The 23,351-nt window shown below is 39.9% G+C and overlaps 1 protein-coding gene across 3 annotated transcripts in view; it reads left to right on the top strand.

The window, feature by feature from the left end:
• The window catches only part of mylka (myosin, light chain kinase a), a 54,295-nt gene extending 32,687 nt beyond the window's left edge, over positions 1–21,608 (top strand). For all 3 annotated transcript variants that reach the window (XM_083536671.1, XM_083536673.1, XM_083536672.1), the window contains 18 exons: positions 43–117; positions 440–1,233; positions 2,375–2,491; positions 2,941–3,009; positions 8,817–8,864; positions 9,118–9,245; positions 12,205–12,361; positions 14,593–14,904; positions 14,996–15,028; positions 15,143–15,233; positions 15,359–15,562; positions 15,953–16,170; positions 16,667–16,790; positions 17,610–17,762; positions 18,416–18,539; positions 19,520–19,610; positions 20,340–20,465; positions 20,776–21,608. In XM_083536671.1, the coding sequence (XP_083392797.1) occupies positions 43–117; positions 440–1,233; positions 2,375–2,491; positions 2,941–3,009; positions 8,817–8,864; positions 9,118–9,245; positions 12,205–12,361; positions 14,593–14,904; positions 14,996–15,028; positions 15,143–15,233; positions 15,359–15,562; positions 15,953–16,170; positions 16,667–16,790; positions 17,610–17,762; positions 18,416–18,539; positions 19,520–19,610; positions 20,340–20,465; positions 20,776–21,023 (3,112 nt within the window). In that variant the 3' untranslated portion in view covers positions 21,024–21,608. The remainder of the gene's footprint in view (positions 1–42; positions 118–439; positions 1,234–2,374; positions 2,492–2,940; positions 3,010–8,816; positions 8,865–9,117; positions 9,246–12,204; positions 12,362–14,592; positions 14,905–14,995; positions 15,029–15,142; positions 15,234–15,358; positions 15,563–15,952; positions 16,171–16,666; positions 16,791–17,609; positions 17,763–18,415; positions 18,540–19,519; positions 19,611–20,339; positions 20,466–20,775) is intronic.
• Positions 21,609–23,351: the final 1,743 nt, after the last annotated feature.

Below are 23,351 nucleotides of genomic sequence, written 5' to 3'. Positions count from 1 at the left end.
GTTATGTTTGTGTCTAAACCCACAAAATCTTGTGTTTTGCAGAAACAAAATAGGAGAATGCAGTTCAGTGGCCCCTTTGCTAGTTAAAGAGGAGTCTGAGCAGGAATCTTATGAAGTGTACGTATCTCTTTGTGATCCCCCTCTCATTTGTTTCAAAGCATTATTTATAGATGTCTCCTTCAGGCTTAGTCTATAACATGTAAACCAGTTTATCTTAACAAATTGTTGATACTGGTTCCTCCAGCTGTGCTATGGTCCCAAGGGGAGCGCTCTAGCATAAGAACTCCTTTTAGACTCCTTTCCTTATAAGGCTTCTGAAGTCATCTGTGATGTAACTGTGTTGTGCGTGACTAAATCCCTGCTCATTTATGCTGCTCTCCATTGTGGGCTGTTCCTTTTTAAACATTGCTCTGTTCTTTCTGCTTTTCCTTCACTGTAGGGGGACTGATAAGAGATCAGGAGGGTTGGAGAGGACGGAGCGAGACCGAGTGGAACAGATAGCGGTACTAAGCTCTAAAACACTCCCAGCAGACCCAGATCCGGTTTGGGACTGTTGGGATCCAGAGGAGTCAGTTGCTTCCCGTGGTCTTCTAAAAAGGCGAGTGGAGACCAAAGAGCATAGAGAAGACCAAATCCGACAGAAGGAGGCCGAGCAGATTGATTTCCGAACTGTCCTGGGCCGAAAGGTCACCACCAAGAGTGTCTCGGAGGAGGACCTGAAGGAGATCACGGCCGAGCAGATGGACTTCAGGAGCAACCTCCAACGGCAAATCAAGCCCAAGACCCAGAGTGAGGAGGAGAGGAAGATCCACTTCCCTCAGCAGGTGGACTTCAGAGCAGTGTTGGGCAAAAAAGGAACTGTGGGACCCAAACCTGCTTCTGCTAATTCTGCAAAGGAAGATCTCAACAAAAATGAGCCAACTGACTTTAGATCGGTCTTAAACAAGAAGAAACAAGAGAGTGTAGAGAATAATACAGAGAGTCCATTGCCAAAGAGCCCTACGGAGAAGGAGAATGATCTGAACTGTGTTCATGGAGGGATGAAAGAGATCAAGAATGCAGAAGGAGGAAAAGAGCCACATTTTACACAAAACCTGAAAGATGTGCGTGTACTGGATGGGGAACGTTTACATCTGCAGTGCCAGTTTTCATCTGAATCACCTGCTACGGTCACATGGAGTCTGGATGGAAAAGTCATCAAGCCATCCAAATTTATCATCACCACCAATGAGGGTTGGTATTAAATGATTATTATAATTTTTTTTTTTTACTTGTCATTTTGCAACAAAACAATAAATGTAATTATAGTATTTACTAAAGAACAAACATACTAAACTTAAACCACAGCACCCGTAAGTTAACATGTATTTGTAATCTGTTTTCTTCAAAACCGCAAAGTGTTTTTGTTTTACACGCGTTCAACTTCAACAAAAATATCACATATAAACCGAAGTTTAGAATGAACCAATTCTTCCAAAATTTTGCTTTTTGATTCCTAGTTCTGACTCTGTGTGTCTGTGTTGAGAATAAAAATTCCTATTTTTTATACAGTTACTTTAGGTAAATCATGGCAATGAGGTTTAAACCAGGCACCAAATATTTAAATGCCCCATATTAATGTCCAGTCCAGAGGTCTGCTTTATCTCAGTGTATGGATATGATCCAATATAACAAACTGTTTATTATCATTATAGCACTTTTCCATATTCCTTTATAAGGAAATCAGAGAATTTTGTTTGATTTCCTTATAAATGCTGGATTTCATAAATACAAAAGTATGAATGGTATGCATGAGGAAAGCAGAGAATTTCTTCAATGTGTCAAGTTCACACTGATGAGGCTGTAGGGACATTGGTAGTTCTGTGATTTTTGGGCTTGGACTATTGATTGGAATGTTCGAATGTTTCTCATTTGTATGTAACTTTTTTTTGTTAGATGTAAATAGCTTTTGGTATAACTCAGAAATTTGGAGGTGTCAAAGCTTTCTTTCTTACTTTCTTGTCAAATGAGTCTTATCAAATGAGACAGGATACAAATCAACAGTTGAGGGTTAAGTAGTCTTGACCATTGAACCACCAATGTCCTAATTGCTCTCAGTCTTGTCAGGCACAAAATAAATCATTATGTTGCATACACAGGAGACTCGGATTACTATTGCAAATTCACAGTTATTTGCAACAGTTATTTTCAACTTTGTATATAGATTACATCGAACCGTTACAGTCAGCAGATTAGTGTACACTATGACGCTAAATGTTCTGTGCTCTATGACTACATAATTTTCACATTAAGTAAGAAACAAAGTGATGATGGGGATTACGTTGTTGTTGTTTTTCAATGTATATATGGTATATGTGTGTTGGTGTGTAATCAGGTGGCCTATGCTCACTGATCATCGATAAGGCCTTGCCTGAAGATGAAGGCCAGTATGTGTGCAGAGCTGAAAGCAGTGCAGGAAGAGCTGAGTGCAGCTGCATGGTGATGGTTGATGGTGAGGAAATTTTTGGTACAGAGTATAACATAACCATGTGCCCTGTGGCTATACGGATTACAGACCAGTGCATTTTAAGCTTTCTACTCTGATTTAGTTTGGGAAATGTGACTGGTTGACTCTCTATTCAACCCAGAAATTTCCTGTAATTACCAATGTCAATCAGAATGGCATCCCTGCTTCACAGCCCTAAAGCTGCAGGCAGGATAACTGTATTTGTAAAAAATAGAAAAAAATGGTATGACGCAAAAAACTACTAATACAAAAATATTTTTCCCAGTTTTATTCACCTTATAATCTGATATTTTAGGTTCTCTCCATTGAATTGTGTTCTCTCTCTATCATTCTTTTTTTTTTCTTTTTTTTTTTTATGCTCCCTCCATATATTTATAAAACTCAGCAGTTCACATGATGTCCACTACTTTTTTTTTTTTTTTTTCTTTTTTCAGATCCCAGTGTCTCAAGCTCAACACCAGCTGACAAGAAAAGCAAGAAGCCCTCTACACCAACCACAGAGAGTAAGTTTCCAAAATATGCACTTCTTTATTTCCCAAAAAGGAGAAGCATGGGAGACCTGTCTTTCCCACTGCTAAATACGAATTGAACCCCATCAAACACACACACACACACACACACACACACACACACACACACACACACACACACACACAAATTCTTTAGGATTTAATGGGATGTATATTTTGTGTAAAGTAATTTAAACAGAACATATTGATGTTTTTTCAGGATTAGTGATCTAGGATTTCTTTACTGAGTTTATAATTGGATTTATGCATCAATTTTTTTAAATCGACTTGTTTTTTTTTAAGCCCGTTTATCACAAGTACTAATTGTACTCCTTTGTAATTAAACAGTGTATGAGAAGTACAGTATGAGCAGTGTGCGCTCTGTGTTTCTGTAGATTCTTATACGATTCACGTCTCACTGAACAATTTGACGCTGAAGGAAATGTAGAGTGATAATGGGGAATAAATTGAAGAGAGTAGGTAGAAAGGACAGATGAAACTAAAGCTTAGTCTTTTATTGGATGTCTGCATTTTTCCTAAACTTCCATGTATGGTCTCAGTCATCTCTCTTTCACTCTTTATTTTGTCTGCCCAACTCTTTCTCTCTCTCTCTCTCTCTCTCTCTCTCTCTCTCTCTCTCTCTCTCTCTCTCTCTCTCTCTCTCTCTCTCATGTTGCCACACACATTGTTTTTATTTTTTCTTGTCATTTCTGCCAGTGTATATCTGTAGCCTTGTCCTCTGTTGGCTCGTCGTAGACGTTTTTGGTGTGTGTAGTGAATGTGGGACATCTGGTCTGAGGGAAAAAAAATCATATTCATTATTTCTCTCAGAATAGTTCAGTGGCTAACATAAGAGGAAAATCACCAGCAGAATATTGAGGTAATGCTTCGGGAGATCAGTGGGCCAAAGTACATATGTGTGCAAATTTTTAATTGGTCATTTTAGAGTTGCAAGGCTAATGGATAGCCGGAGCTTGTGACAAGAATTAGCATCATGCATTGTTTTCTCAAACTTTTTCCCAGTGGCATTCCGGTGCTTGCTGACTGTTCTGATTTTATCTAAGAACTAAGAGGATGTTTTTATGATCATTCTGTTTCACTCTGATATAAAATGCTATTATAACTTGATAAAAATGAAAGGAAAGTTTTTCACTTGAGATATCATTTCCACTGTTGTTGGCTCATTACTCTGGAATTCAGTGAAGCTGATTGTGTGACATTCTTCAAAAGAATAAATAGCACATGTACTACAGTTTTTACATTTTAGATTAGTTTGTTTATTTTTCATTACTCAATCACTTCCTTGCTTTTTATTTGTCTGTATTGTCTTCATTTAATTATTTTTCCATTAGATAAAATTTAGTTGACATTTCCTTTCCTAATTATTATTAGGGAAAAAAAGTGCATGCTTCTAGTATTCATTTGTTTTTGTTTTTTTTGCTTCTGTCTCTCATGATATATATTCTTTCTCTTTTGCCACTGTCTCTGCTATCTGACTTTTTTGAAATAATGTTGATTTAGTATTATAATTTCAATGTTACATTAGCTTCAAGGTGTGTGATTTACTGTAATACTTAAGTATATGTTGCATACCTGTCAGGATCAACAGAACTCACAGTTTAACCCACATAAGCTGCTGTAAGATCAGTTGTGATCCAGTGCTATAGTAGTAGCTAAGTTGCTTTAGAGGTTGCAGGAGCAAAAGTTCAGCTTGTCAGTGCTCAGACCATACGCTGCACACTGCAACAAGTCGTTTTGCAAGGCCGTCGTCCTAGATGGAAGCCCCTCTTCTAAGGCTGACTCACAAGAAAGCCTGCAAACAGTTTGCAGAAAGCCAAACTGTCCAAGAGCATGAATTACTGGAACCATGTCCTGTGGTCTGACAAGACTAAGATAAACTTGTTTGGCTCAGATGCTGTCCAGCATGTGTGGTGATGCCCTGTGAGGAGTAGTAAGGAAATTGTGTATTGCCTTCAGTCAGGCATGGTGATGGTCGCATCATGGTCTGGGGCTGCATGAGTGCTTTTGGTATTGGTGAGCTGCGGTTAATTGAGGGAAACATAGATTCCAACATGTACTGTGACATTCTGAAGCAGAACATGATGCCCTCCCTTGAGAAATTGGGCCCACCGGCAGTTTTCCAACAGAATTGCTTACATACTGGCAAGATTAGGCTGAGGGAGCTAAAAGTGAGGGTGATGAAGTGGCCAAGTATGTCATTTTCATTTTTTATTTTTTTTTGCCTATTATATTTTTATATAATAAATAATCCGTAATTCGGGTCGCGGGGGCAGCAGTCTAAGCAGATTCCCCAGACACTTCTCCGTGTCCAGGGATCGGGCTGTCAAGGCCCCCGCCTTCGACTGCTGCCCAATCCTCTCAGCACCTGTCCCTTACGGTCCCTCCTGCAGGTGGTGAGCCCACGGGAAGGTGGCCCCACGTCGCTCCGACGTCACAGTCCTTGATTTATTTTTCTCGTAAGGGTCCTGGCCAAGTATGTCTCCAACCCTATTAAGCACCTGTGGAGCATCCTCAAGCAGAAGGTGGAGAAGTACCATGTGTCTGACATCCAGCAGCTCCGTGATGTCATTGAGGGTGTGAAAGAGGATCCCAGCAACAACCTGTGCAGCTCTGGTGAATTCCATACCCAGGAGGATTAAGGCAGTGCGAGATAAAAAATAATGCTCACACAAAATATTGACAGTTTTGACATGTTCACTTAGGGTGGACTCACATTTGTTGACAGTTATTTACCCAATAATGGCTGTATGTTAAGTTATTTTTAAAGGACAGTAAATCTGTACTGCTGTACAAGCTGCACAATGACTCACTGACTACTCTAAAATATATTACGTGTTATTTCTATAGTGTTATTTTCCCTTGAGAAAATATAATACAATGGTATACACACATACACACACACACACACACACACACACACACACACACACACACACACACACACACACACATAGTACTTATCGTATTTTTTATATGGAAATGTTTGTGCCATAACAAGTCATAATTTTTATAGATGTTATTCTGCCTTTTTCTTATCTTGATCTTAATACTAGCTTAGGCTATTTTTTTTTAAGTCTATTCTATTCAATTCTAATGTATAGAGTGAGAATGATCACTCATTTAATCCTTGAACTTCCTTGCTGCTATTATTTAAAATTTTCCAACATTATTCTTCTAATCCTTACCTAATTCTCAGACATGTTTCTATCTCTTCCATCTGGTTTTCTTTGTTTTTTCTTAGCTCTTGCCCTCAGGAGTCAGGAGTCTAGACCTGAATGTTTATTTTATTCCATTTTTTGTGAAAATAATCAGTAATCAGTGAAAGAAGTTGTCATTAAACATAAAATTGGCCTGACGTCAACAACCTTGTAAATAATTTGGTATTTAAGACAGTTGCTGTTAAAATACAGTATAACAAAGAGACTTGTGCTGTTTGATTTACTGCTGCACATGATGTTACATAATGTATACTGGCAGGAGTGCACATACACTGTCTAAAAGTGACTTAGTGAATATTTATGACAATGTGATGACCTGAAGCTGCCCAGTGCAGACTGTGAAATGTGGGAGAGATGGTAATTTTGTGACTGTGTGCCAGTACTTTTTATATTATAATCACTACAAAATTATACAACAAATATCTTTTTTAATTCTGCAGCGCCTTCTGTGTTTACTTGTCCAGTGCGCTCCAGTTTAGGGGGTGGTGCATCAGTAATAATGGTCCATGGGGAAACACGGTGCTCTGTGTGGAGTCTAATAGACTAAACAAATTTTTGTATTCGAATTACTTGAGTTAATTGAGGAATCATTTCCTCCCTAGAACTTTTGGCCATGTGATGTAGAGAAGCTTAAGAAGGCTACCTAATTTACTGAATAAACACACTTGAACCTATTGGGAATTATTATTATTTTTTATTTAAATTTTTTTTCCCCTATAAGTACTGAGCTTTAGATTAGTGTGTATGTATATAGTATTAATTAGCTGCCTTAATAATATGTTCATACTGTATGTCAGTCCAAAATATGCTGATCTTTTAGTGTATATTTTGTTAAATAATAACTATAACAAGTAAAAAAAAACAAAAAAAAACAATGTGCAGTAACAATAATTTTAAACCGTGCAATATTACCTATGTGCAATATGTCTGTTAGTTACTACTTACTCGTGATCTCTTTATTATTATTATTTTTTGTTTTTTATTTAGTTGAGTTTTTTCCTGTATTTACACATTGTGTTGTGTGTATATACTGTATTATGTCTCTTTTACAGCAGCAAAAAAAAAAAAAAAAGAGGACTTTCCCCACTGTGGGACAATTAAAGGTATATCTTATCTAATAGGTTAAAGGCAGCTGGCCTTCACTGAGCAGACATAAACATTGATGATGGTGATGCCTTAGATAAACCTTTGATTATGGATGTACTGATTCCATTGTGGTATTAATTTAATTTCACTTTCCTGCTACTTTCAACTGTAAGCATTATTTCTTAATTTTTTTTTGCTATCATAATGTCCACACTGTGTGTTTTTTATCTCTGCATATCTTGTCTTTGAATTAGTGATGAGATTTGTTTTACCACATGGTTTCATTCTGCATTTAGTTGCAGAACTGTTTACAGTAGTTCTTGGCGTAGTGGTAATCAAATATTTTGTTTAAACATTCTCTACCGCAGTATGTATGAACTAAAAAAAATTTTTTAATGTCATTATTCAGTATTATTATTCACTGTATTATTTTGTGTTGGAGATAAATAGCTGAAATAGCAGATGTTTTTCTTTGTGAACTGACACGTCTTTCAGGCAAATCTAAAAAGTGAATGGCTTTGTTTAATAATAATAATAAAAAAAGTCTGTCTCTTATCACAATAACAATGAGTGAAGTCATGAAACTGATATAGATTAATGTTGGCAAAGGGAAGTTTTCATTTCCCCAAGCAGGGAAGTTTTTTTCTTCTGGATAAGCAGCGAGGCTGGAATGTGTGACGTACCACTGAAAAGTACACCATACATTTCTAATGGCTGCTGACTGAAATAAGCCCGGTTCAGCTTTTACATGCTGATCGAGTTAGTTTGCTTCTTTACCTTATTTTTTTTTCTTCATGGCAATGTTCAGATGTAAAATAAATGCTGCCAAGAACTATTTTCTGGCTTCTTTTGGTTGCTATATTTAGTATGACCAAAAAAGGCAAGCACTAAAGAATATAATCTGATCTCTCTTAGGACATTGAGAACTGAACAAGGCACACCCTCTCTTTTCTCTCAAAGTCTCAGAATCAGCTAGTTTATACATGTGTGTGCAGGATCAAATGTTGTCTAAATCAAATGAATACTCAATACACTTGAGTTTAGGAGCATGTTTGGGTAGACCATACAATTTGTTTAGCAAATGCAATGGCACAATATTGTTTGGCTACATTCATATGAAAGCCAGTGGAAGTAATTTGCAAAGATTAAAAAAAAATGTGTTCCCACAAGGATAGGAATATGTGACTGTTGTTGGAAACGGAGTATGAGCCTGGCATGGCCTTACAAGGAATTTTAAATACTTTTACCAAAAACTCTGAAAGATTAGGTGGTAGCATGGTATAGCATAGTGGAGGTAAGCGTAGTATTAAATGGAAGGTCCAAACAATAAGAAGACAAATGTGAGTGTGTGCATATGTGCAATCTACCCTTCGTTTTTGCTACATATGATGTACTCAAGCAAATCGTTATCCCGTTACTTGTGCAAGCTGAGGTTCAGCGTAATGCAGAACTGATTTAAGTTTTCCTTTTTTTCAGACGAGGCCCGAATCAAGAAGCCACCACCAAAAATACCAGTTAAACAAGGTAAAATGGACCATTATAGGAAAAATCGTTTGTTTTTTTTACACTTACCAGTGACAGTCACTTATTTAGAATGATTGCTTTCATTATTTAGTTCTGTAGCTTATAGCCTTATAGGTGTGTCATGGGATTTCTGGAATTTTCTAATTTTTCTTTTGCAAAACAACACATTTGGACCTATGCCCTTATTGTGTGTGGATGCAGACTGGCACCAGCTGTAAAAGCACTAAACCTTTAAACCACACTTTGTATTTAGGTATGCCTCCTCAGATCCTGCAGTTTCCTGATGATCTGAAGATCCGAGCAGAAGAGCGGGTTAGTCTTGTCTGTAAGTTCACTGGAGCGCCACCCATCACCTGCACCTGGCTCAAGTTTCGCAAACCAGTGAGTGTAATGTGCATTTAATAAGCCATACTTGAACAAATCAGTGTTCAAATACTGAATTATTATAGCATTATTCATGTAATTGTGTTACTAAGTATTTATTCTAAATGCCAATTTTACAGAAAACATGTACTGAGCAATTAAATAAGAAAACAGAAGCTACTTTAGGTAGTGTTTGCTATTTTCCATCATATCGGAAGCTGCCAATCAACTGTAACTTGGTTAATGTTCTGATTTTCTGGACAAATGCTTGTGGACACTCAACCAAGAAAGAGAAGATTTTCTACTTCTCTTTTCAGTGTGGATGTGGAGATTTGTTCTCATTCAGCCACAAGTGCATTAGTGAAGTTAGGTACTCAAATCAAATCAAATCAAATCAAATTTTATTCATCACATACACATACATACAGGGTACGACATGTAGTGAAATGTTTTGTACGATGGTCCGGCATGAGGGAATAGGATGGGGGAAAGAAAAGGAGGCAGATAAATAACTATAAGGTATAAGAAAAACTATTAAAATAAAATAAAATAAATAAATAAAATAAAGTAAAAGAATATAGGTATAAAGATATATAGATATATATAAAAGGATAATGTATGAGCAGATATACATATAAACAGTAACAATGTGTAGTGAAAAATGTAAACAAAATAAAAATAAAAATGTAAACAATATGTAAACAATAGGCAATCTATGTCCATAAAGTGTCCGTGTGCGGTATGGTGTGGTGTAAAGGTCCGTAAAGTGTCCATGTGCAATATGGTCCATGTGGTATGAATAAAATAAAAAGTGCACTGTGCTGTGCAAGTCCAGAGTTTAAAGTGTCGTGGTGCGAACGGTGAATATATGTACAGAGAAGTGTGATGATGATGGTGGAGAGAGTGGGCCAGTTCTAAATCCTGGGTGTTTCCTGGTTTAAACACCGGATGGCCTGCGGGAAGAAGCTCCTCCTCATTCTCTCTGTGTTCGCTTTCAGGGAGCGGAAGCATTTTTCCTGAACGCAACAGAGAAAAGAGTCCATTGTTGGGATGGCTGAGGTCCTTCATAATCTTCCTGGCTCTGGTCCTGCACCGCGTGCTATAGATGTCCTGCAGGTTAGGGAGCTCAGTGTGGATGGTACGTTCAGCTGAACGCACCACCCTCTGGAGGGCTCGTCTGTCCTGCATGGTGCTGTTCCCGAACCAGGAAGTGATGCTGCCCGTCAGGTCGCTCTCAATGGTGCAAGTGTAGAAAGTCTTAAGCACCTGAGAGGGTAGTTTAAAGTCCCTTAAGCGTCTCAGATGGTACAGACGCTGCCGGGCCTTCTTCACCAGGGTGTTGGTGTGACAGGACCAAGACAGATCCTGTGTGATGTTAACACCAAGGTACCGGAAACTGTCCACTCTCTCCACTGGGGTCCCGCTGATGTTTATAGGTTGGTATGCCCGCTCCCGCTTTGTGCTGAAGTCCACGATTAACTCCTTAGTCTTGCTGACGTTCAGGAGAAGGTTGTTCTCCTGGCACCATCTCTCCAGGTTTTTAACCTCCTGTAGTTAGGCCGTCTCGTCGTTGTTGGAGATCAGACCCACCACAACAGTGTCGTCAGCAAACTTGATGATGGTGGTGGAGTTGGATGTGGCCACACAGTCATGTGTGTACATTGAGTAAAGCAGGGGGCTCAGAACACAACCCTGGGGGGTGCCAGTGCTGAGGGTGAGGGTGGATGAGGTGTGTTTTCCCACCCGTACGGCTTGTGGTCTGTCTGTCAGGAAGTTAGAGATCCATTGACACAGGGGCTGGCTGAGTCCCAGGACCTCCAACTTAGAGGTGAGTGTGGAGGGAATTATTGTGTTAAACGCTGAACTGTAGTCCACGAACAACATTTTTGCATAGTTCCCATTTCTTTGGTCCAGGTGGCTCATCGTAGTGTGGAGAAGATGAGCAATGGCGTCCTCAGTAGAGCGGTTCTGACGGTACGCAAACTGTAGTGGGTCCAGTGTGTCTGGTAGTGATGCAGTGATGAAGTCTCTGACCAGTCTCTCGAAGCACTTCATCACTACTGAGGTCAAGGCTACAGGGCGGTAGTCGTTAAGGCAGGCGGGCTGGGGTTTCTTCGGGACAGGAACAATGGTGGACTGTTTGAAACATGAGGGGACAACAGACTGTTCCAGTGAGAGGTTGAATATCTCAGTGAACACCGGTGCTAACTGGTCAGCGCAGGCTTTCAGAACCCGGCCTGTGATGCCATCTGGTCCTGCTGCCTTCCTGGTATTCACTCTCTTGAAAGCCCTCCTCACGTCATGCTCCGAGATGGTGAACGTGTTTACCTCTCCGGCTCTCTCGGCGTGCACGCTGGTTGTGTCGCTAGCGTGGTTAGCTGCAGCCTTGAAACGAGCGTAAAAGGTGTTTAGCTCGTCTGCCAGAGAAGCGTCCGCATTCGGCATTTTAGAAGATGGTGTTTTATAGTCCGTTATTGTTCTTAGTCCCTGCCACAGGTTCCTAGAGCCACCATGTTGAAACTGTGACTCTAGTTTCCTCCCGTAGCGCCGCTTTGCTTCCTTCACCGCTCTGCGAACACTGTAAGACGCAGCCTTGTACTCGTCCATGTCCCCGGTGGTGAGCCCCGTGTTGTAGGCAGCGGAGCGGGATCTCAGAGCGTCGCGGATAGTTTTATCCACCCACGGCTTCTGGTTGGGTAACGTTCTGATAGTGGTTTTCTGCACTGTATCATCAGCTAGTTTCGCGATGAATCCCACAACTGATGTAGGATGAGGAGGCCTGGACTTTTGTCAGCATTCCAATCAGAGCTCTATAGCAGGCCACTCAAGAGCTTCCATTCCTACCCATGTAAACCATATCTTTATTGAGCTCACTTTGTGAACATGGGCATTCTGATCTCCTAGTTAGTAAATAAAAAAGCTTTTCCTGGTCAATTAAAAACAGATTTCCTGTCTCAATTATTTATTTCCGTGATAGATTGAATGTGGGACTGGAGACATCAGCATTGAGAGCACAAACTCCAGCAGTCAGTTGACAATCGCACACGGTAAGCAGGAGCACTGCGGTTGCTACTCCATTGAGATCAGGAACAGCTATGGCTTGAAGCAAGCTGCACTTAACCTCACCATAGTAGGTAAGACTTCTTCAGAATGTGCCAATGCTAATATTGTGGCTGGCTACACTGCTAGTGTCCTGGCTACACTGCCATGTGTACGGTGAAGCAGCCTTTTCCACTTCACCTTTGTGGGGTTAGGGGGGCAGGACCTCAGCAAATGTGTAAAAACTGTTTTAAAATTGTGTCTAAAATTCTCTAGACCCATTTGTTAACACACAAAAAGTAAACCAGTAATGTATTGCATGAGTTTTATAAAGAGGTGGTACATGTACAGTATTCAGTAGGGGTGACCTCGAAGATTTGACTCTAGGATTAGCCTGATTCCGGCTACAGAGGTTTTATGAAATAAGGATCAGGCCATTTTTGTTATATATGGTGTATAATGTCTGTTTTCACATAGAACTACCATTTTTTTAAATAAATGTTTAATGTCTGTAAAAATCAATCCAACCAACACTGTGAAAGATTTAAGTTTTATTTTCCATGATCCATGACTGACACAGTAGCATCTTTTTGGCAGGGATTTATATCTGGGATATTCTGTAAAGGTATATTTTGTTCTAGTTTTATTCTGTAAATTAAATTGATTGCATCAGTGTTGCACTGTACTTAAAAGTGTTACTGCAGTTACTTATGGTTTTTTTTTTTTTTTTTGTTTTATTGATCCAAAATGTTTTTATAATTTTTTTCTATATCTTTGTGTGATATACTGTATATTATGGCTTTAAAATATTATGAGGAATTGTAACTTTTCCCCCAAACACACGCACACATACGCACGACCTGACTATCAGTCGGCTATACCCAAGACTTTAGACTGATTTGACTAATGTAAATCCAGTCAGGGTCACCCCTTGTATTTAGATTTAGCAGTATAATTGTTAATGTTAATAAAATAATTATTGATAAAGTAAAATATCTTAATTTGTATCGATTCATCATCTTCTTCTTCTTTTCTTTCGGCTTCTCCCATTAGGGGTCACCACAGCAGATCATCCATCTCCATACCCCCCTGTCCCGTACATCTGCCTTTTTCAAACCAAATTTGTATTGATTTATGATCTTGCATAATGAACAGATTAATAATAGATGCGTTTATGATTTGCTTAAAAAAAAAAAAATTAATTTAATCCCATTAATTATTGATCGTAATTAATCAGATTGGTAAGTGTTAAACCCACAAGTGTGACCAACTATAACTATCATTGCATTTTTCGAAAGCCCAGAGTAATGGAATTGCCTGTCCTGCTCCAATATGATTGCCAAGTATACTTAATTCTGTACTTCACAGTTCTTTAACCACTGAGACAAAAAAACTTAAAGGGAAAAAAAAACCAACTAAAAAGTTTAAATAATTTGAACTTTTTACTGTAATGTAGAAACTTCTGTGGTAAAACATGAATGTATTTGTTGATTTAGCATAAAAGTTTCTTTTCTTTAGAGAGAAGTGTCACAGTATTAGTTTTGGTGTAATAAATCATTTAGATTTTTATTAGCAGTCGTGTTGATTTTATTGGTTGATTGATTTAATTAATTAAATCCTCTTTATTAAGTGTTTAATAATTTTCAGGGCTGCAGTGGGGTCATACTGGAACAGCACCCTGTGTGGGAAGAAAATCTATCACACAGCACTGTGCACTTATTCACACACTCATTCACGCAATCATTTTCAAATAGAGGTTATTTCTTTTTAGCCGGTTACATGTTTTTGGGCAATGGGAGGACGCTAGAGAATCCAGAGAAAACCCATACACTCCAAATACTTCCATGAGTTCTCCAACTGAATCAGGATTTTGGAGAAAACCTTGGAATTGTGAAGTATAAATGCTAACTAATGCACCGACATAGAAAATATTACAAGCCATAATTATTTTGACCTTTCAGAAACACACCGGTAGATGGATTAGCTGATCTAAATTGTGTATGAGTGTGAATGTGTCCGCTTGTTCTCCAGCGATGGACTGGTGTCTGTCAAACTTATTCTTCCTTTCAGGTTATTTTTTGTCAGGGGTTAATGAACTGTGAGGTACAGCATAAAGTATACTTGGCAAAGTATATATAGCAATACACTAATTCCATTACTCTAGGATTTCCCAAAACAAGTGCACTTAACTGGTTCCCACCTCATGTCCAGTCTTTCCTCTGAATATGTTCTGGATTCCCTTATATTATAGGTCTGCTTATATTAGGTCTTTTTACTCCTCTTCCTCCTCAGGTTTGATCATGACCTTTTAACCTTTGCATTTCAGATAAACCCGATCCTCCTGCTCGAATCCCAGCCGTCACAGACATCCGCAAATCCAGTCTGACCCTCTCGTGGTATGGCCCCACATACGATGGCGGAAGTGCTGTTCAGTCTTATAAGCTGGAAGTCTGGAATTCTGTGGATAAGGATTGGAATGCCTTGGCATCCTGTAACAGCACCTCATACAATGTTCAGAACCTGCTGGCTGATAGGAAGTACAAGTTTCGTGTAAGAGCTGGGAATATCTACGGTGTTGGGGAGCCTAGCGCAGAGAGTGTTCCTGTCGAAGTAGGGGTGGAGGAAGTGGAAGAAGATGGTGAGCTCCACCTAGTGCTTGAATAGTAAACTTGTTCTTTTTATAGTTCAGCAGTGGCATCTTAACATGCTGTTTAATTGTAATTTAACAGAGAATAAAGATGACGCTGAGCCTTCAGATGATGGTATGTTTCAAACCTCAGCCTATTTTTTGGTTGGGGTTTTTCTTTTCAGTTGTATGTAATTGATTATAGTACTGAAAAAGCCTTTACCAAAAAGTTACACTGTTTTACCGGCAGAATCAGAGAAGCAACGCGAATACACAGACGTCTCTATTAAAACTGATGTCAAGGTTAAAGACCTGTATGAAGTGGGTGACCGGCTTGGATCGTGAGTTTCAGTACTGTGATTTCTACTTCAGGTTTATAAAACAACTATAGACTTTTTTTTTCCTGTTTGTATTATGTGCAGTGTCTCAGTATGTTTGTTTGTTTTTTGCTTTTTGCTTGTTCTAGGGGCAAATTTGGGACCGTGTTTAAATTGGTAGATAAAACAAGCAAAAAGGTCTGGGCTGGGAAATTTATAAAAGCATACTCTGGAAAAGAGAAGGAGAATGTCAGACAAGAGATTAAAATCATGAATGACTTGCGTCACCCAAAACTTGTGCAGTGTGTTGATGCATTTGAAGGCAAGTCAGACATGGTCATGGTACTGGAAATGTAAGTATGTATTTTAAAACTGTCTCCATTCTGGTTTCCTTCTAATTAAATCTTTTCTCTTTTATTTTATAGTACAGTATAATTTAGACAGAATTTTTTTTGGAGTCTTGGGTGATGTGTATTTTCTTTAAATTTCATTGCTATTTAGATGTAGATGAGCCACTCGATCTTGCTGATTCAGAAATTTTGCAGAAATAAATCAATCTCACTTTAAAATATCTCACGATTAACCTACACTGTTATTTATTTGAATGTCTTCTCACATTTCCTGGAGAACATTTCATTATAATTTCATTATTATCACGGTGATCCTGGTGCATAAAGCTGCATCATGGCCTTGCTAACTTTATTAGCCACAAAACAGTATGGTTTCTGTTTAATGTCGTGCAGGGTCTCTGGAGGAGAGCTGTTTGAGCGGATCATTGATGAGGATTTTGAACTGTCTGAGAGAGAGGTGATTAAATACATGCTGCAGATTATAGATGGGGTCGGATATATTCACAAGAAAGGCATTGTTCATCTCGACCTCAAACCGGAGAACATCATGTGTGTCAACAAAACAGGAAGCAAGATCAAACTCATCGACTTCGGACTTGCTCGCAGGCTGGGTATGTCCTTTTGGGGACAGTTTTTAGTCCAAACGTTCACATCCTCTATGGCTACAAAATACAAAATATTTACATAAGCAGACACAAATTCTAGAATGTTTTAAATTGATGTATCTTGCAGTAATAGAACAATTCAAAATATACTATAAAATTGACAGTAAAATAATGCACTTTTGCTGTCTAGACCTGATTTGACTGCAGTTTCTAATGCGGTTCATTAGTATTTATTTCTTTTTAAACCTGAGACCTCATAATCATGTTCCTAATTTTGTCCCAAGGGAATGCACACTTTTGAAACCTGAGTAATGTGTTTAATGAATCACAGTGTAAATCTGTTGTTTAGAATGTGTTTATCAAACTAAATTAAATTATTATATTATACATTAGTCCCCATAAAAAAATTTTTATTTCTATCGTGTTATTGTCCCTTGAGAAGATATAATACAATAATACAGTCTGTGCTAACTGCTGAAATGTAAATCTGTCGTAAAAACAGAAAATGCTGGCTCACTAAAGGTCCTGTTTGGAACGCCAGAGTTTGTAGCTCCAGAGGTGATCAACTATGAAGCCATCAGCTACACTACAGACATGTGGAGTATCGGTGTAATCTGCTACATACTGTGAGTATCTAACAATTGTTTGGGTTTTGGTTGCAGTCGTCTAAGTTACAGATTCCTTAGTATGATCAGTTGGCTCTTTTGGCTTTAGTATGTGTGTGTATGAGCAGGTGGTAGTCATACTGAGGTTATACATCCCTGACTGTGGGCAGTTGATCTAAGGAGAATCCATGTGCATGTAGAGGAAAAATATGTGTGGACTTGGTCACCCCCTGTGTTTATACTACTGAAGCGGCGCTCATGTGACCTTAGCAGTGTTTGCTGAAGTCTGTCTCTTTGTGGTAGCGCTGTGGCCTCTCTCTGATCTTTCCCCTTAATGCTAGTCCTGGGATTTCAGCCTGCAGTCAGGCCAGCACAAGTGGTTTAGCTATAAAAGAGCTGGTTTATTACGACAATGTTTGTGAGGGTTAAAGTTAAATTGCAGCTCTGCTCTAAACTTCACATAGTTGAGCTGAGCAGAAAGAAAATATCCTCCTGCTGTTTGATAACAAAGCACTTTAGATGCATCCATGAGGTATTTAAGGCAGATGAAAACCGATGAAGTAACAGTGGTAAAGAGAAGCGTATGTGTTGTGTTCTGTTTCCATCTGTTCGGGGTGGGTGTTTAATAATAATCTGATAGCGAGCTGCTTAATTAGAGCCAAATTATAATCACTCACCACTACTGCTTTGAGTACAGAATGATTGAATTACTCAGTGTGACCACTGCCAGCTGTCGCCCCCATCCCCGGAAAAATTCACTCGCGTTTCATCTCGCTAATGTTTGTCTTCTGTCTTTAGTCTGACCTTCTCGCTCTCGTCTTCTCTCTCTCTCTCTTTCAGTGTGAGTGGATTATCTCCGTTCATGGGGGATAATGAAAACGAAACGCTGTCGAACGTTACGTCGGCAACTTGGGATTTTGAGGACGAGGCGTTCGATGAAATTTCAGACGCGGCTAAAGACTTCATCAGCAATCTGCTGAAGAAAGACATGAAGTAGGCTGTGTATCATTGTTGTTTTATTTTTAATGGTGTCACATCTCTATACAATAGATATTCATTGAAAAAGTGAAATTATAGAGATAAAAAGTAAATGCACAGAAGGAATACATATATCAATGCTACACAGTTACATTCATCAGTTATTCTGACTTACCTTAGATTTCTGAGATACAGAGACTGCGGCTTTTTCTATCTCTGTTTTGGGCAGTTTTAAGTTTCAAACCTTTTTCAGCTGTAAGTATAAATGATTTTCCCATCTGTCAAACATTTAGTATTCACTGTGCATCTGTAATGACTACAGTCTGTTATAAGTTTTACACGAAAGCATGGGAATATTCAGTTTTGTGTGAGTTTAGAAAGGGTGATATTTAATTATTTGGAACCAACTCCGACGAACGTGTTGATCTACACAAGAACCAAGTGAGGTTACTTAGTTACATTTACATTCCTTTAAGTGACAATCTAATTATTAGGTGTTGTTTGATTGACTTAACTTATTATACTAAATCATTCATGGTATGAGAAAATACTGTTTAAATGTAAAATTGGCTCAAGAAATGATATAAACCATTTATTATAGTTCAGTGTAAAACATCAGAGGAAAAGAAGTGGTTTCTATATGAAACTGAGTAACTGTGTTTTCTTAGGGCTCGTCTTACCTGTGAGCAGTGTTTTCAGCACCCTTGGCTTAAACAGGACACCAAGAACATGGAAGCCAAGAAGCTTTCTAAGGAAAGGATGAAGAAATACATCTTGAGGAGGAGGTGGCAGGTGAGTTGAGACTGTGTATAAATCAAATGCCTGTTGCTCTGAAAAAGATCAGTATTGGAGTCGATGATTTCACAGGGGTGTGTCTGTATATACCACTGTTTACAAACAAAAAGAAGTTTTTTACTTTAAGGGCAAATCTGCAGGCAGGAAACTAAAGAACGTGCATTATCACTGCTATTTATAGATGTTCTATGTACTATATGTACAATATACTTCTCTAAGTAATGGAAATATTGACATTCATTTTCATGTATAGATTAATTGGAGCAGAAGGGTTTTTATTTTTATTTTATAGAAGTAGTCTTACAGACCATAAGGCCTCATACAGGGTTTTTATTAGGGTTAATATCATTTCTTTTATTCTCAAATATCTCTTATTTTCTTATCTCTTAATCGAATGTTTATCTAGTTGGGCATGTACAAAGGTGACAAATTATAGGAAAACGTGATTATTGTTCTGTTAGGGGAATTGTGCTAGTCTGGTTAGTGTCCACTTGTCCTCTAAGAACTCAGGAAATCAGTGCAAAGTTATACTGGCTGGGCATATTTATGCTCTTTATTAATTCTATCATTTTTATCTAGCATTTCTTTGCTGATGTGAATGGTCTCCTTCATGATGAAAGCCTCCATCCATAAGGCACGAGAGCTCACTGAATGATTTGATTTAAAATCATAAAACTTAATCATAAGCTATGACCTTCAAGGTTTATAACAGATTCTGGTCCATTGTGTTAGACTGCTCTCTCCACCATCATCAAACCATCTGAGAGGACTTCTTTTGGAAATTAGTAGTTTCCTGCACTTGTATAACCCATGCCAAGGTGCATTGAAACTGTTCTAGTGTCTTTAACACATTATTAAATACCAGGCATAATTAAAGTGGGTTTTTTTTTCTCTTAAATTTTTCATCTGTCTGCATATAGGAAACAAATTTTACCACTTTGTTATACTCATAACATACACATTAACCGTCTCCACAGAAAACAGGTCATGCAGTGCGTGCCATAGGTCGACTCTCCTCCATGGCCATGATGGCTGGTGTCCATGCCAAGAAGAGCCTCTCAGTTGAAGGTACAATGGAGACAGTGTTTGTTTTATTTGTACTTGGCGCTTTTGTTTTTATTATTGCCAGTTGGTACAAAATTTACCCCGTCTTATGCCCACTTTCTGACGCAGTAAAAGCTAATCAGCATTATTGTCATTGTCGGTCATCAGCCTCATCATTATTGGAGGTCCAGAATGCCTCAGAGTGGAACAACAGAACAGCATTTACTCTTTCATCAAGAGGTTAAATCCTGACGACGGCAAATATTTTTGTGACCTGGTGTTCAGGAGAGTAGAATTGGGTGCAATGTACTGTATTGGTGGAGAGATGGCAAATTCTTTCTCCTGTCAGTCAGAGCAAAACTAGCCTATTGTAGACATCTGTAAGGTCATGTGTGTAGTAAAGGCTAGTTAGCTGTTTTCTCTGAGTGTCATGACGTGTGCTGTGGAAAGAATTCACATGTCGCAGAGAAAACACGTGTTGTCATTAAACTGTTGAAAAGGGAGTGTTACCTAGTGGGTGGAGGATTGTCAGGTGATCAATTTGGGAGAAAAGGGGGGAATATTTCAAACAAAAATGAACCAAAGTAAAAATTTTTTGGCTAGTTTTTCTCAACATGTTTCTGAAGTGAACTGTCTTTCACACGGTCTTGAAAAATTAAAAAATTTTACTCTAGTCTTAAAAAAAAAAAAAAAAAAAAAAAAAAAACCTGGACTGTATTTTTCATCATAATAAACGATTCGGGTTTCCTTCAGAGGAGAACCAGAAGTATGCAGAAGAGAGTGAGCGGAGGAGTCAGATGAAGCCCTCATTTAGTTCCGTGATTAAGGACGTGGAGGTGGTGGAGGGCAGTGCTGCACGTTTTGACTGCAAGATTGAGGGTATGTGAATGCAGACTTCTTCAAATTCAGATTTTTTTTTACTTTGTTGCAAACCCTCATTAATTAATGGTATCCTTCAGAAATGCACTTTTTCAGTCCTCCAGTTTTATTTAGATGTTCGTTTTAGTTATACATTTGTCTATCCTACTGCCGGTCCCTGGCAACACTTATTTACAAAAAAAAAAAAAAAAGAATATAATGGGTATTTAGTATTGTCATGTATTTTTTATTTTTTTTATATTTACATATCAGATGGTTTTTATGTGTAAAATTGTATTTAATTACTTTTTCCTGTTTAATTTTTTTTCAGGTTATCCTGATCCTGAGGTGGTGTGGTATAAAGATGACCAGCCTATTAAAGAAACACGCCATTTCCAGATTGATTATGACGAGGAAGGAAAATGCAGTCTTGTCATATCTGAGGTTAGCGGGCACGATGACGCCAAATATACCTGCAAGGCAGTTAACAACCTTGGAGAAGCCATCTGTACAGCTGAGCTCATTGTAGAAGTCATGGGAGGAGTGGAGGAGGAGGAGGAGGAAGAAGAAGAGGAATAAATGGTAAAAGCGGAGAGGATGATCTTTGGTTTTCACCTTTAATTCCTCCATTTACTGGTTTTGTTTTAACCCACATGGACTGAAGGCGGTACATTGAAGGCGGGCTTACATTTCCCTGTGATTGCACTTTTATTTTTTTTTTATTTTCTCTTTTTAAATACCGAATGCAGTGGCAGGTGTTTAAAGTATTTATAAACTTACATTCCAGACATTCTTATGTGATAAGACATACACCGTATTTAATTGTGTTCAATTTTGTTTTGCTTCATAACCAAACAATCCCAAACTCACAAGTGTGTTTGTGTGCCATTTCTCTATTACAAAGACTGTATGTAAGAACTATTTAATCATGGACAAGTTAGCTTTAATGCATTGTTTCCACTCCTCATTGTATTTTAAAACTGCACTTAATTGTTAAAAATAACTGAAAACACGTCTTAAAAGTTTTACATCAGATATGTAAGTATATTATATTTCTTTATTTTTATGATCCTAATTTTGACTGATTGTAGAATACAATGAGAACACTACAACTGTAGTAACTCACTGTTACTGAATAAATAGTTTTTCTTTTTAATCACAAAAGGTGTTTCTATGATAATATTCCTCTCTAGTGTTTATTACTAAATGTGTCAGGGATTCACCCTGCCACGCCCCCCTCTGTAGCTGTCAGGGATTCACCCTGCCACGCCCCCGTCTGTAGCTGTCAGAGATCCACCCTGCCACGCCCCCCTCGATAGCAGTCACGCTGCTTCCCAAGATTACCGACAGCTGTGGCTCATGAAAGATCAGACTACATAAACTCACGTTCTTGAGTCACAGGCTGTCGGTCGTTATATTGTCAAGCTGGACAATCGCGTGGCTGCTCGACCGCCGGCTGTATATGCGAATTCCACTTCCGACTTGGATTACTCATTGCCGAAGGCTTTATGGATTATGCTTGGGACATTCGAACTCATAGCGGACAACGCGTATCGAGTGGATGTCTTTGTTTGTTGTTTTCAACGGCTTATGAGTGTTTTTGTGTTGTACGGTTGTTGAAATAAAAGGACAATGATCGGACTATATCGGCTTCCGCGTCTGCAGCCTGACAGAACGACCGACCTATACCGAACGCGGATTCGCCATTCCGCGATTCCGACCGCAACGGATCGGCAGCTGAACCCGGCTTCGGATTTCCTCCGGAAGCTCAGTGCCGCTTCTCGCGGTTCAGATCCACAGAAGCCGGATCATGAGAGCGCGGCTGCGCCACGCCCCTCAGAGAGCGCGAGGGGATTACCGGCTCGTTACTCGGGGAAAAAAGACGAATTGGGCGGATTTCTGCAAGGCATCGGCGAGTATGTGGCTGTTAACATTTCCCGGTTTCCTTCCGAACGAGCCAAGATTGCCCTCTGTATTTCCCTCCTGTCTGGAGAAGTTCTTGCCAAAGCCAGCTCACTATGGAGCGCCAAAGGGGGCAAATTCGGCTCACTCGCCGAATTCAGCGGGCTGCTTCTGGGGAAGTTGGGGATAGAGGTGGTGGATCTCCACTACAGTCCCCTTGAGGAGGAAGGTGCACTATTCCAAGGTTCTCAAGAGCACGCGGCTCCGTGCCGGATCTCCCATGAGCCTGCAGCTCAGCCCCAATGTTTTGATGAGAGGGCTGCTTCATCTCAGGGTCTATACCAGCGTGCTGCTGTGTTCCGGGGTTCTCGTGGACGCACCACACCATCTCCGAGCGTCGGCGAGCACACCATGCCGTCACAGAGTTTCTACAGGCGTGCCGCTCTGTTCCGAGGTTCCCGTGGGCGTGCCACGCCGCCACAGAGTCTCCAGGAGCATGCTTTCCCGCCACAGAGTCGTCACGAGAGCGCCGCGCCGCCGCAGAGTCTCCAGGAGCATGCTTTCCCGCCACAGAGTCGTCACGAGAGCGCCGCGCCGCCGCAGAGTCTCCAGGAGCATGCTTTCCCGCCACAGAGTCGTCACGAGAGCGCCGCGCCGCCGCAGAGTCTCCAGGAGCATGCTTTCCCGCCACAGAGTCGTCACGAGAGCGCCGCGCCGCCGCAGAGTCTCCAGGAGCATGCTTTCCCGCCACAGAGTCGTCACGAGAGCGCCGCGCCGCCGCAGAGTCTCCAGGAGCATGCTTTCCCGCCACAGAGTCGTCACGAGAGCGCCGCGCCGCCGCAGAGTCTCCAGGAGCATGCTTTCCAGCCACAGAGTCGTCACGAGAGCGCCGCGCCGCCGCAGAGTCTCCAGGAGCATGCTTTCCCGCCACAGAGTCGTCACGAGAGCGCCGCGCCGCCGCAGAGTCTCCAGGAGCATGCTTTCCCGCCACAGAGTCGTCACGAG

Source organism: Silurus aristotelis (genome assembly GCF_946808225.1).
Source record: "Silurus aristotelis genome assembly, chromosome: 3".
NCBI classification, from domain to species: Eukaryota; Metazoa; Chordata; class Actinopteri; order Siluriformes; family Siluridae; genus Silurus; species Silurus aristotelis.
Note: the sequence above shows the minus strand (reverse complement) of the source record. Positions and strands in the feature narration are given on the sequence as shown.